This window comes from Falco rusticolus, chromosome 2 (genome assembly GCF_015220075.1).
Source record: "Falco rusticolus isolate bFalRus1 chromosome 2, bFalRus1.pri, whole genome shotgun sequence".
Taxonomy (NCBI): domain Eukaryota; kingdom Metazoa; phylum Chordata; class Aves; order Falconiformes; family Falconidae; genus Falco; species Falco rusticolus.
Window position 1 is genome coordinate 74756632 of NC_051188.1, and position 15045 is coordinate 74771676.

Genomic DNA, 15045 nt, shown 5'->3' on the forward strand with positions numbered 1-15045 from the left:
TGAAAAAGTCCTGTGTGCAACAATTAAGAGTAAAATAAGCAACAACTCTATTTCCTTTATTTTCTTTTTATGTACTTTACTGCATGCCTTGTACATGGGCAGAGAAGGACTCTGATATAGTCTGAATGAACGAGTGATGGACAAACAAAACAGTTGACTATGAGTACATAGTATATAACATGGAATGAGCAGCAGTGCATTCTTGAATAAAAAGAACAGTATGAAAACAAATTCCTATAGGAACTAAGGGCAAAAATTTCTGTGGTTCAACATCTGTTTTGACAGGTATCACTTAATGAGAGAGAGAATTATGGAAACAAAAAAAAGCAACATTGTTAGAAGAAAAATAAAAGACAGCATTAGAAAATCTGAACAACTCAGGCATAAACAAAGACAAAACAAGTTGAAGAGAAACAGAGAATTACATTGTTGTGTAGTACAGAACTGTTATCACAACATTAGAAAGCAAGGTAGAAACAGAATTTGGGTTTTTTTTCAGTAATTGCAAAATTAAGAAGAAATAGCTGCAGGAACATGCAAACAAAAACCACTCTGCTGCAACCCGTTTAATTTTAATGCTGTTAATAAACCCTAAAAGCATGAACAACGATGTCCAGTGAAACACATTTTAAAAGAAAGGAGATACATTGAATGAAACTGAAACAGCAGCAGGCAGAGATACACAGAGAAAAATGAAATTATTCAAAGAAACTAAAGCTGATTTGTATATACATTTTTCTGAACTATGATCTAAAGAAATAAAAAAGGTTTGAGCCTCATCCTTTCCTACACAATGGTGTTATCTCGGAGGCATGAGCATGGCTGAGAAAGGATGTACTGAAACAAGACTTGGTTATCAACATAACCAACTTTTTATGTTAATTTTTGGGGGGTGGTTAGTTTTTTTAGGATTACAACAAAAGCATATTTTTTAAAAGAAAATCTCATAGTTGTTATGTTAATGACAGATTTTTTTAAAATCCATACTGAATACTGGTAAATTTTTTTAATAACATGTACTTTACCTTAGCTTTTCCTTCAAGGGCTCCAGTTCCAGCATAGATTTTACTGACAGAATCACCATTCACAGACCACATGGATCTGAAAACTTCCTGAAAGCGAGTAACCAGTTGAGGCTTCTCAGCTAATCCTAATACCTCCAGTTGTTTTGTTAGCATCTGCAACAGTTGAAGACAACATTTGCAAAAGAAAAATCTTTAAATGCATTTATTAAAAGGTACATCATACTTTTTCAGCACACATGCATGAAAAAAATCCTTGTTTCCATATATCATTCTGAAAAAACTGACACCATGTCCTGTTTGAAAGGCCGCATCATACATGTAACTTTAGCACCAGCACTTCATTTTCTTTTAAAGGCAAGTAGTAATATAGGAAAAGAATTATGTGCTTGATTTGTAAATATTTTCATCCAAAAATTCTCTAATTACAAAGTAAGCTATTTTCAGTTCACAAGTCTCTCTACTTACATAATTTAGAATTAGAGCAATTAATGTTATTCCCAAAAAAGTGTAATACCAAACACACTGACCTGTATTATCAAGTGCAGCAGCAACAGAGTACTGTCATCAGTAAAATACCAAGGGCTTCTGTCAGTCACTGTTTTCATGCATAACACTGCAATGTTTACCCTTACAATCAATATACCTGAAGTAATTTTCCACGATGCACAGTCTACATTAAATGCATCTAAATTGTATATATATAATAGATATAAATGTATTGTTTTACTTTAAATACATTACTTAAATGTAGCATAATGCTCATGGATATAGAATGGGGACATTGTACCTTGTCTGAAATTGTGGTTTGTGGAACCATAATTATTTTTTTAAAGTCAAGTAATTTTCTCCTGTTTGTGGCTACCAACATAATACCAAACATAAATATAAAAAAACAAAATAAAAAAGCTATTTTCAAGAGCTTTTAAAAATCTTTTAAACCTTGAGGTGTCCAATGGCAAGAAGGAATCTAAAATGATGAACATAAAATGGCATAAAGGCAAAATTCTGAAGGTTGGGCAGGAATTAACATAAGTTACAAAAAGGAACTTGCAGACAAAATTAAGTAGAAATAGACAAGAAAAGAAACTTCAGAAATTGGGTCCTGTATCTTGTAATTTTAGGTGGTCTTTCAGAGGCCAGCACTTGATAAATGAAGTATGTATCATATTAAAACAGGTAAGAATTTAAATATCTAATTTAAATAGAATTTTAAAATTAAGCAAGCAGCTCATGAGGATTTACCATTTTTCTTCTTATTGATTAGTTCTGTAATTTTAGCTCACATATTTAACTGAAATTGTAATTTAGCTCTCACCAATGAAAATTCAGCACACCTGGTCTAAAAAAATATTTAATCCAGTTCTTAAAAGGACAAGAAAGGAAAAAATAGAGCTGCAAAGCTAAGTTTGCCATGTAAGTAACTATATGCATCAAGAGTATAAAGATTTGTTCTTAGGCCATAGAAAACTACTCTATTATCTGTAAAATTCAATAGGCAATATTTCTCATGGCTCATTTAAGGTAAACTAACTGGTTACTTCAAGCTTGCATTTCTATCTACAGTGAACTGTTAAACTCCAGCAAACAGATTTAGGACCAGGAAAGGCTTTAAGGTAATAATTTGTCTCTCCCATGGCAAAGTCAATACAGGATGGACAGATAAACAAACTACATAATGCACTACAATGCTGTGGGATTTTCAAAGCATGCCACTACTCTTCAACACCCAGTGGACTAAAGAACTACTTTTCTTAATTTTAGTAATTGAAAGGTATGACCCTGTATGGCACGTGCAGAGCTGAAACAATACAGAAAAAAGGCATGAGATCTCTAAAAGAGTCTTATCTGCTACCATATGTACTGATGTCGAATGTTAAAAGAAAAATCTTCATAGTATTTGTATGAGGGTAAACAGTCCAGTATTCCATTGGACTAAAACACCAATGAACTGGCAACAGTGTTCATTTGGTAAACGCAGCAGCAAAGCACTACATATTCCAGAATTAGAAATGTTTGTTCTACAGCCCATGGATTTTGCAGTTCTCACAGAAAATCCTCCTACAGATGCTAAACCAAGAGTATTTTAATTAAATAAAATTCAGAAAACAAAAGAATAATCCTTTTCTCTGGTTTGATGTTACAGCACCCATGATTTTTAATTTTTAAATATGCTAAGAACTTTATCTTTAGGAGTCAAACAGTTTACTGAGCGGAGCTGTCAGAAGTTTTTCACAGCTACTCTTTTAGCTCAATCAGTACTATTTTACTCCATCAGCTCCTGTCAGGTTCATGCGTTCAAGCTTCCATGTATAAAGCCTGTAGGGTATAACCTTTGTTTCATATAGCAAGCCAATATGTTGAAGCACACCCCTGCAGGAGGACTGAATCCCACAATTAATTTCCAGCTACTCAGTCTGAGCATGGCCAAAGCCTCAACCGTGACACTGTCCCATGAAGAATTCACAGCACATGCTATGAAAATATGAACACGCAGCACTGTGGATGCTAAGAACAGTAACCCTATATGCTGAAGAATTTAATCTAATACAGTAACTGTGAATGCCAGTGTTTTTGTGAAGGACTACAAAACTACTACCTCTTCTAGAACTGCAGGTCTGAACCTTAACAGACATATGAAACTGACACCTAAAAAAGAACAAATGTTTTTCATAATGCTGCATGACTACTGTTAAATTAACAATTACCACACAACTACTGCTTCTGTAACTACTATGTCTGGTTGCCCCAGAACAAAACAAGTATCATGCTGTAACTCAGACTGCCATCTATGAAACATTTTAATTCATCTTTCATCGGGAAGGTAACATTACTTTTACAGCCTAATTGTTACAGAAGTATCAGCAGTAGTTGTGTATCTGGATACTGTTTTTCCTACCTCCAAGCCAAAGAAAGCCTGCACGCTGTTTGTTCTATCCAGACAGTCCAAGCAGTTTGTTCTGACAGTACCACTTTGAGATCTGTGCCAAGGACAATGAAAGACAGAGAGAGAAAACAACTGAAATAACTCATTTAACACACGTATCATCAACAAAGACAGGGACATCAAGATCTGAACCAGAATAGTAAATCAGGGTATTGTCAGTGCAATGTTACTGTCAAAGCAAGTATGTTTATAAATACCTCGGCAATAGAAATTAGCTCCAGTAACAGCAGCGAATTTTGCAGCAGTACTCACTACACAAAACTAATTTTTTTCCTGCAAATAACATGACCCTTTCTTCTTCAGTTTTTCCCCAGTTCCCCTTGCTTGCTCAGTTAGTGTTATGCAGGATAAAGTTTTCTTTTCAAACAATCCAACTAACACACTTCACAAGAATCTCAGAGGGAAATAACTCAGTTAAAACAAAAATGGAAAAAAAAAATATTAGGACAGCTCTTGGATTTAACTAAATTAAAAGTAACAAGAAATTGTGATAAAACTAAAGCCAATTTCAACCCCTCATTATTTTCTCTTTCCTCCCCAAATAAAAATGAAAATAAGCCTTCCTCTTTAGTCTGACAGATGCTTGAGGCCCTCAGATGCTCTAAACTGCTCCCCTTTCTTTGAGAGAAGTCCATTAACTTGTGCTGTAAAGGTCTTAGAAGGATCACATTAGGCAACATCCATGTTCTTCTCGTCTGGCTATGAGTACAAAATTCTGATGGCTGTCCCAGGGATACACACTTACTCCTTACTTTCATCATTCCCACTATACACTTTATCCAATTCAGTCAGTAAGGCTTCATCACATTTACTTGGAGATCTAACCATAAACTGTAGAAAGTTTTGAAAAACTTTCTCCAAGATTATTTTTTCATTACTATCTCTGTATTTGATATGAAATACAAAACAGTTTGCTGTGTTAGAAAAAAACCTGACATTGTCTAAAGGAGATGCTCTGTGAACTTAGAAAAATCATCACCGTTATCTTTTATTAATGCAATTCTTCAAGCTATCACAAGCCACAGCCTATTTTGCTTTTGTTCTGTTGTCTGTCTTTTGTATGAGTAATATCATTTGAATCTCCATCAAGACAAAATGGTGTTCTCCCACCACAAAGTGTCACACCACTTTTAAAGTTTTTTGGAGAATGGTCAGTGACATTTTGAGGTGGAGATGGGACCTAAGTACTATTCCACTAAACGTAATCTTATTCAGGCCTACGAAAAAATGCCCCTGGAGCATTTAATCATACAGCCAGGTTAGAGGACAGAGTGGCACTGGAACCCTCTTCTCCTCTCCCACTGCACTAGAAGATGAAACCCCACTGTAGGTGACAATCCCCTCACTCAACATTTCTCTTTCTCACGGAGAACCTCTGTCAGCAGTTTGCTCTGGTATTAATTAAAAGGAGGAAGGGTGTGGAAGGGAGAAGAGCAGGAATGCTGCCTATTTCTGGCCCTGCTACCCTTTTCCTGCTGAGATAAGCACAGCCTTTGCTCTAGGAAGAGGGGTGGGGAAATAGGAATAGAAGTACAGCAGGACTGAGAAGTACACAGCAGGGCAGAAAACATGCATCCCATTCATAATTTGTGGAGAACTGAATCTCTCAAATGGGGGATCCAGGTGCAAACAGACTTAGAAAAAGATTGCACTCTACATCAGCATTTACAACAAACAGAAAATGGTATGTTCTATTGCTGAGGAAAATACAAACATTATACAGGAAGATAGAAAAATATTCATTCTTTAATCCCACATGGGTGCACCCAAGAAAAAGGACAATTGCCCATTTGCACCAAAATCATGAGGTCAAAGGCCTGAAATTAAGTCATGCCCCATCAACATCTCTGAGATATTTTCCATTAAGATTTTTAGAGAACATTCAGAATGAGACAAAATATTAATAGACTGAAGTGACTCGTATTTCACTTAGTGCACATCATCTTCGATATAATAAAAACACAACAGAAGTAAAGTTTTTTCTCTTAACTTCTTGCAAAGGGGTGAAAAGCATCTTGGAACCATAATTTGATTGAAGAAATTTACAGAAGTTACACACACGAACCTTTTAACTTCCTTTCCATCAAAATAAAAAAATCCACATTCTAAGAATTTCTGGACTTGAGGTTTAAGCACACTGTGTAGTTTTTCTGCCTTTCCACCTTTAACCATTTGATGATAATCGAAGTTCACCATTTTGATATCAGCTGAATGTTCAGAAGCTTTCAAATGGCTCTGACATTGTAAAAAGAGAAGAAAAAGGTATAAATATACTAATACCCAAACATATAGTAGTAGAAGGTAAATAAGAAGATAAAAATATTTTTAAAGCTGTTTATTAGCTATCTTGTTTATTACAAGCTTTCTCTTAGGTAAAATAAAACCATTTTTATCACTCTTGTTCAACAAATCACTCTGAACCAATTAATATTTTGACTATGGTTTTTCTTTTTCTTGTCACAATTGAAGTCAGTTTTTTCCTTACTATACTAGTGGTCACCAAGACAGTCTACAACCTCTTCTACTGTTAAAATGCTTCCATTTGCAAAGAATTCTTTCAGTGGAAATCCCTTTCACTAATGGTCACCATTTTAGACGTGCCTGCCAGCAACAGGGACTGAGTAAACACTCCATAAACTATTACTGAAAAAAATGCACAAATTATTCAGGTTGCTGTGGAGGCTGGCTTTGAGCAAAATTTTTCCTAATATTCCCTCCCTGAAAAGTCTTGAAGTGCTCACACAATCTTTGTTGGCAAAGCTATGATCTGCATTGGACATTGATATGCATCTGGGAACACTAAAGTCTCCTATCGGGATAGCTGGATACAGAGAAGATACTAGTGAATGGCTCAAGACATTCAACCATTATAATACAAAGGGAAAAGGAAAAAAGGAAAGGGAAATAACAGATGGCTCTCAAAATGTGCTCTGGCTTCACAGAGAACTTCTCAAATTGTCAGTATTTATGGACTACAATGTAATAGTTATTTTTAACCTAACTAGTAGGAACTCATGAAAATGGCCACTTGCAGTTAACATCTTCTGAACAAATATTTCTACTAAATTATAAAGCATATTTATATTATGATAAATTAAATTGTGATTTTTTTTAAGTATTAAGGAATATATCCAGGAATTCCAAGGGAAAGATTTTTAAAAGAAACATCACAGTATTAAATACCACAAAGTATCATTTATTTATTCATGAATTCCATAGTGAAAAGAAGATTTATTTTTTCAATTAGCCACTAATAAGCATGAAATATGAAAATAACTGAAAATCCCTCAACATTGTCTATGTTGCTGCTAGAATTTTTCAGTAACCAATCTGAACATAATTGAATACTAATTATATAGAGAGCTTTTAAAAATTTATTTCACATTGTGTATCTTAAGAACTGCTTTCATGATAAATACAATTTTAACCACAAGTGACAGTTGCTCCAGAGCATAACTGTTTCATTTTTTGAAGGCTATATAAAAGCTTCATCACAAACAGGCAAATTCCAAGGATATGCACAGTGAGAGAATTGTCATACCCACCTGAAAAGCTTTGCTGAGCATGTGCTCCCCTTCTTTTGCCCCAAGTAAATTTACAATAATTTGCTTGCCATATAAATTTTTAAGAGTTTGGAAATGCCTGTTAACAGAAGAAAAATTCCAGTCATCTTCTGGCATGTAGAAAATTAACACAAACACCTGCAACACTGACTTGAGATGCTGCAGAAACATCCTGGCTACTCTAGTAACTGCCACAAGCCTTTTATTACGTCATGTCCAAACAAACCAATATAAGTCAATAATAGCAGACAACCAATGACTGCTGTGTAATTAGGGTAATAGTATCGATGCGACAACATTGTAACAGCAATGTAAAACCATTCAGTTGTGAAGCTGAAGTGCCATGGCAGGACTAAAATCAAAATATAAACTTTTACTTTTATACAGCAGCTGACAAATATGGATTATTCAATGTAAACTTGCTATAATTTTTATTTTCAATTTAACAAAGTATTTCACTGTACTAAATTTTCTGCAGACTTTTCAGCTAAGCACTCAAAGGTACAAGCAATCTTGTAGAAGTCTGAAAAAGCTGCCCAGGCAGTTTGCTGTTCTTCTGAATCACACATTTGTATAGACAAAGCCTCCCATTTGGAATAACATTCCATCCCTCTGATGCATCACTTATCAGAGGTTTATAGTGCATTAACAAAAATATAAGACATTCTTTCACCTGTCAAAAGCTGGTGCATTTGCCTCAAAACCCCTTGACATTCTGACACGATGGGATCCCACCTATAACATGAAGATTACATTAAATTATCTGTCTTTACACATTTGATTAATTGTTCTTCAAAGACCTACTTTGATCCTAAATACAGCCTGAAAATTCATTTCAGTTTCTAAATGAAATCTCCAAAATATATTCTTCTTACTACGGTGTGCATTCTTTTTATAAATTTATCTTGAATTCCTACTCTTTTTTCTAAAAAACACTTTTTTATTTAATATGTTTAGTCATGTCATCTAATTACTTCTTGTTTTGAGTAAAAGGCATGTAAATGTTTCAGCAATTCTACTGCAAAATGTCTAGTTTAAAGAACCTAGAATCACAGTAAGGCATGAACCTTTTTAATCTTCTCTGTAAAAACTGTATCACAGTAGTAGCTACTGACACAATCCCTCTTTCAAGAAAATTGGCATGAAATTATATTATAGTAACTCTTGATCCATATTTACTTCTTGAAAAGACCTATCCTCAAGAACAATTCAGAAGAAAACAGTCTCTTTGGATGCTCCATTATAACCTATTTTAAAATACCAATTTAAATTAAAACAGAAAAATTCATCTTCAAAAAGAAAACATCTAAAAAGCAATGGACATTCAAATCTTGTGCAAAACAGCATTTAGAGACTCTAGAGTGGCAGGCTTGGTGAATTAAATAGCACCAACTTGCTCCCAAAGGATAATCTCATCCTGACAAGTAACTGTGCAGAAGAGCCTAAACACTACTGTAAGATGTTTAAAAAGACCTGAATAAGAATTATCTCTATAATTAAATCTGTCTCCTGCTTACCTGCAGGCCTGGCTGTTCCCAAAATAATGGAACAGACCCTCGAATCTGTATGAAAGATGACACAGAATCATCTAAAAATATCACCTGGTAAGGAAAAAAAAGCATAGTATTAATAAGTGTTACAAAGTGTAAGGTTTTAGGTTTCTTAGCCTTAGCTAAACATAGAGTAAATAAAACATGTATGTATTACATATTCCACGCCACAAGCTAAAATACTGTGTTCCTTAGACTTTTCTCTCTATCACCTCTGAACAACTAATAAAAGAAGTTCTGGCACTCTCATGCTTCCTTGAAGAATCTTGATTCACGTTTAACAAAGCAAGCTTTTATTATGTGGGCCTGAATGACTTCTGTGCTAAGAGTAACTTGTTTAAAAAAAACTTTGTAAGACCTTCCTGTAGGAACAGTTAAAATGTATACCAATGCACAGAAAATAACAATGCAACCTACTCAGAACACCTGCACAGATTTTGTACATCAGAATCCAAAATACCATGATCTATGCAGTATACAGGAAAGGAAACTTCCTGTGGAATGATATGCCACCTCATCTAGTGACATTAGCCTGCCAGGAAACTTGAACAGAGAAACTGTAACAACAGTGTTCTGACTAAAATCCTGAAATTGGATATGTACAAGCACAGCCCTTCGTGGATAAAGTCCTACTGAACTCACCTAGGCTTTGCAAAGACCCAGTGAGTCAACCAAAGATACCTGCTCACATGAATACAGCTGCAGGAGCCAATATCTTGGTAACTAGGTTATCATAAGAAGAGAGCACAGAAAAGGCAGCAAAGAATGATTCAATAGCTTCTTGCATTTGTGTATAATACGGGCAAAGACACGCAAACAAATGCAGTGGAATTACAGTGGCTTTAAAATGTACCTTTCAGAGGAGCTGTGTTAAGTAACCATAGGAATGCTTTTATCTTTCCTGAATCACAAGGTATCATTTATTTGCCAAAAATATCTTCTTTCTGCTTGTTTCTAAGGTCGATTAATTTACTATTTGCTCAGGCCAAAAGAAATACACTCTCACCTACTCAGGAGGCTAAAAGATAGTACAGCCATCTACAATGGTTTAGCTGATGGATAACAGCTTCTTAAGCTACTGAAACTCATGCATGCCCTTACCCTAAGCTACACTAAAAAGCGAGATCATCAAATTATGTAACCTACTTAGATTCCTTATTTAGCAGCAAAGGAACTATTCCAATATCTGTTGGTTACAGACTTGACTTGTGATCTGTTGATTTAGGGCAAAAAACTATCCACACATATGCATATCTTGAGTTCATCAGCCAAGCAACGTGCACTGTAGTGTAACATACCTGCTCTGTTTCAACAAAATTAGCAACGTGACCATCATCATTTGTTCCCCGGACATTAAATCTCGTGCCAGCCCGTTCACAGCTTAGCCGTGAAATCAGACAAGCCTTTGCCTGCTTGTGAGCCGCATAAATTGTCCTTATCTCCACTCCCCCACACATGAGACGTAACAACCAGTCATCACAGTTCACACCATAGTGCTTCAGATGTAAATGTAGTGACTGGTTCCTATCAGGGGGAAAAAAAAAAGTAACTGGAAGGAAATAAAATACAGTTCAAATTGCCAAGCCAGCTACTAATATTTTACATCCACTACTACAAATAAGAAAAGGAAAATATGCGTGTTATAGTTTGATGATATAACTCTTATTTAAACATACCTGAAATAGCAAAGTTTACAGAACAGCTTAAATGTTTGTACAAGAATATGGGGTGAAACCATACATTTTAATGACCTTAAAAAAATAACACTTAGAGCCTCTGCTCTTCACCCAGCAAAACACAACACTCCAAGCTTGTTTATATTCCTCCACTCAGCCTTGCTTCAAGAAGCTAAAGATTACAGACTCTGGGAAAAGCAAGACAGAACTCCAATTACAGGTTACTTATTGTGATGTGTAAAGCATCATTCAATTTCACACCACCACAAATTAAAGCTAGAAAAAACTCTCGTCAACATGCACTGATTATATCTATTATACCTCATCATAGCACACCACTTGCCCAGACAAGCTTCCAAGAATACACTCATAGCCAACTGAGTTTCAGATTTCTATAAATATCGATTTCAGGGTTAAGCATTGGTACATTATATACTGTATATACTATTCTCTAATACCAATTACTGCTCAAATGAAAGACAGATCCACAGTTTGGATATACCTGTGCCTTAAGTAGTAGTAATCAACACTGTAATAAGTAAATAAGACTAAAGTTTGGGGGTTGTGAGGTTTTTTTGTTTTACCTCACTCTAGTGGGGCTTGGCTTTCGACCTTCTTTGGAAACCTTCACTTGTATAAAAAGGAAGCAAAATTTTCTGCATAGCAAAGAAAAGTAAACTCCAGTAAGATGGCTGGTTTTATCACCGCCAAGAAAATTCCACCGTAACTGCAAATAACATATATGATATAAAGGTTGAAGACACTCTATTTTTAGCCTTTTAATTCTAAAATTCCAATTAAAAAAAGAAATCTGCAACTTATCAAACACCTCAGTTCAATCATTAATGATGATTCTCATTACTGTGACTCAGCATGCATTCACTTTCCAGAAAAATGGTCAGATGCTTTACAATAGCAGACTGCAAAAGCAAACAATATTCTTTCCCCGGGCAATCTGAGACTGGAACTTTTGAATAGAAAAAGCCCAAGAAAGCTTACTGAAGTGCATAAGCAGAATACTTTCTGTTACTGACTTTTAGTGTTTACATTTCTAGATCTTGGAATCTGGGACATTCCATCTACCTCCTGTGAGGCCTGATTCTTACTGAGAAAAAAAAAAAGCCAGGTAACTTAAGCAGCTTTATGACAAGGGTCAAAATCAGCCAAGCTTATTTGGACAGGGTCAACAGGCATCATTTCTCAAGCCCTGAAATACTGACTTACCAGCAGAGAGCCCAGTCTTTTTCTAGAGGCAGAAAGAGACAAACAGCTAGGTTCCTGAAAGCCCTGTAAACCTACATCAAGATAGATGTGTTTCTGAAGACTAGAGCTTTTTTTTCTGTCTTATATAGCAAGCTGATCATATTCCTCTATCTGACCAAAACAGTGGCAAAGAGTAGAAGAGCACTGGCACATATGCCAGAACTGGTTTGGTGTCTTGTATATTGGACAGAAGAGAGGGGAAGATGTAGCTTTGCACCTCTTCTAACAGGATACTACCAAGTCTTCAGGATCCTTCCAAGGTTCATGGACACACGCCACTTTTAACAAAGGCTGAAAATATGGAAACATAATTTCTTACATGACAGTGTGCATCACTGGCATTATTTAAGCTGCGTATTGGCAGAAACAGCAGTATTCCTTTTACCAGGAATTTTCTGTGTGAACACCTATCCTTTATTCAAAGCTATTCTGTAAAAAGATAGTGAGTTCAGCAGCCAAGCAATGTGCACTATAACACATCCTATCTGCTCTGTTTCAACAAAATCAGCAACATGACAATTATCTGTGTAGTAAAACTTTTAAAGCCCTTTCAGACATTGGAAACCCACTTGAAACTATATATAAGCACCACACCATTTTAGAATCCATAACGCTCAAAAGTTGAAAATTTTCTTTAAAGCTCCATTACCAGATTGATTTTTCAAAACTGACACACTTGATGAAGAATTAAGAGACACCAAAGCTAAAACACATCACGACAGATCACAGAAGATCAAAGTATAGTATCATAGACAGTTAAAACCTGTGTCTTCCAATTAAGAAACTCTAAGTGGCCATGGAACATTGTATCATTAATAACATACTTCTTTTGTTTGTGGGACAAAGGTGTACATTTAAGAGCTGATAAAGACAAGGATAAAAACTTGCCACGGGTTAGTTTGTACAGGCATGCATTATTCTATAGAATGTCTGATAGGGTACATTATGAACTCACCAGAAAAACCTATTGTCAGTGGTGTGCTCCTGCATGCTGCGGTGAGCATTGAGACTAAGATCTAAACTGACACCAGTTGCAGACCACGCAAAATAAAAATTTCCAGAGTTCAAAACTTTGCGAACTTCTGAAATACGATCCTCGTCTGTTGAATCAATGCGTAATGATACAAATTCAGTGGAAGTAACTCGAAAAACTTCAGAGTCTTGGATCTTTCCCACAGACATGCATCCTGTTACCAGAACCAGATAGTGTAACAATGTATCTCCTATAAAAAAAGGCAGAGGTAACAATGAATCTCAGTAGCGTGTGATATTGATGTATTTATATGCTTAAATAAACACAACCAACCCCAGTTTGCCTGAAAAAAAGTAGAACAACAAAGATCAAGGCGGCACTCTCAAGTTGTACAGAAGAAAACTAAACACAAACAGGAGAAACCATGCTGCAATTAGCAGGGATTGTGTACACGGAAGTTATTTTTGTCCACTCCCCCACTTCTGGGAGTGCTCCAAACTTGCAAGTTACTCCACAAAGACAAAATATAAAGAGAAAAAAAAACCCAGCCCAGTTCTTGTTGCAGAGATCCTGTGGGGTGCAGTTTTACAGGAGCAGCAGAAATTTTCTTTCCCAAATGAAAAATTAAGGTTTTACATATTTTACTCACCAAGGTTTAATCTTAATACACCCAAGAGCCCATATGCATCCATTACTTTGGAGTAGGCATTCTTGATTGTGTCTTTTTCTGCAGCAGCTATGGAGAGAAAGCATAAGATCTTACGATGTAAAAGACCATACACTATGGCAGGGAGAATGAGTCTGAAACTGAAAATCCAAGAGATTACAAAAGTAGTGCTTACATGGAACTTCTGGAAAGAAATCAAGATGTACGGTGAGCACATGGCATTTTATAATGGAAAATGAGTATTTGATTTTATGACAAAGTATGATCATGCTGTTTTTAGGCAACAAAAAAAGGACTTGCAAAAACTCGCCAAGTGATATTAAAGGAGAACGCTGGCATTTCTAACATCATCTCCTAATATAAAAAAAAGAGGCAAATTAGTTCCATGAGAATGAACTCCTGTAATTACTTAAAATTAGAATAGTGCTAAATCTTGTACTTTATTCCATGAAAAAAATTATCCTTTCTCTTCAAGTATAAAACCATGATATGGCAGTATTATTTCCAGATAAGTAAACAAGATTATCACAATGGCATTTTAACTAGTTTTAGATATATTCTAAGAAAATCAACACTCTTGTAGGTCCACTAGATAATGGTATTTAAAAGCCATGTCTTCGACTAGGAAAGCAAAATTTTCACAGACATCTTTTAAATAAAATTTTTAAATAAAAAAATGTGCAATATTTTAGAAGAAATTTAAGTATATCTACCATTATTCACCTGAGAGTTAATGTACATTTAGAACTTTAATCAGCACTAGTAAAACCAGGCCCACAAGCATGACTGCAGAGCCGGGTGACAGAGATGCTGCAGAGCAGAAACCAGATGCCAACTGTCCTGAGCTTTTGCTCATGACTGAGACTGCACCTGAAGCACAGACTGACAATTCCATCTGTACCACTAGATCCACAGGGACTGAGATTTCTGGGTCACCAAGAATCAGCACCTTCTGCCTCCTCAGAAATGATCTGCTAATTAATTTTCACTTTGACACTAAAAAAATTAGAATCTGACTTAAAGAAAAGCACAAATCAAAACACCTACTGCCCTGGCATTCTGCTGTGCTCTCTCGAATTAGCTGTATTTTCTTTAGAACTGCTGTTGTGAATCCTCCTAACTAGTATTCCCTCAGCTTAGCATAGCCCTGCCTGTGCACAAGCCTATCGCTTCTGTTCAAATGTCCACCAGCTCTATTATTAAAGTGGATCAGAATCTCCAATATAGATAAAATGATTATTTAACTTCAGCCTGAAATCTAAGGTCATTCACTGGTTTATTAAGTGCATTTAAAAAAAGTCTTCTTCAACTATTTGCACTGATATGCTGTATTCCTGTAATCCAGATGCTAAAAATAAGAGTTATAGCAGCATGATTATTTCAA

At 35.6% G+C, this 15045-nt stretch overlaps 1 protein-coding gene across 11 annotated transcripts in view; it reads right to left on the bottom strand.

The window, feature by feature from the left end:
* Positions 1-15045, bottom strand: part of SYNJ1 (synaptojanin 1) — a 69303-nt gene that overhangs the window by 40506 nt on the left and 13752 nt on the right. For all 11 annotated transcript variants that reach the window (XM_037376357.1, XM_037376358.1, XM_037376352.1 and 8 more), the window contains exons 3-11: positions 13644-13730; positions 12977-13244; positions 10381-10606; positions 9050-9133; positions 8206-8267; positions 7515-7611; positions 6035-6204; positions 3922-4003; positions 1026-1178 (exon numbers count right to left, since the gene is read on the bottom strand). In XM_037376357.1, the coding sequence (XP_037232254.1) occupies positions 1026-1178; positions 3922-4003; positions 6035-6204; positions 7515-7611; positions 8206-8267; positions 9050-9133; positions 10381-10606; positions 12977-13244; positions 13644-13730 (1229 nt within the window). The remainder of the gene's footprint in view (positions 1-1025; positions 1179-3921; positions 4004-6034; positions 6205-7514; positions 7612-8205; positions 8268-9049; positions 9134-10380; positions 10607-12976; positions 13245-13643; positions 13731-15045) is intronic.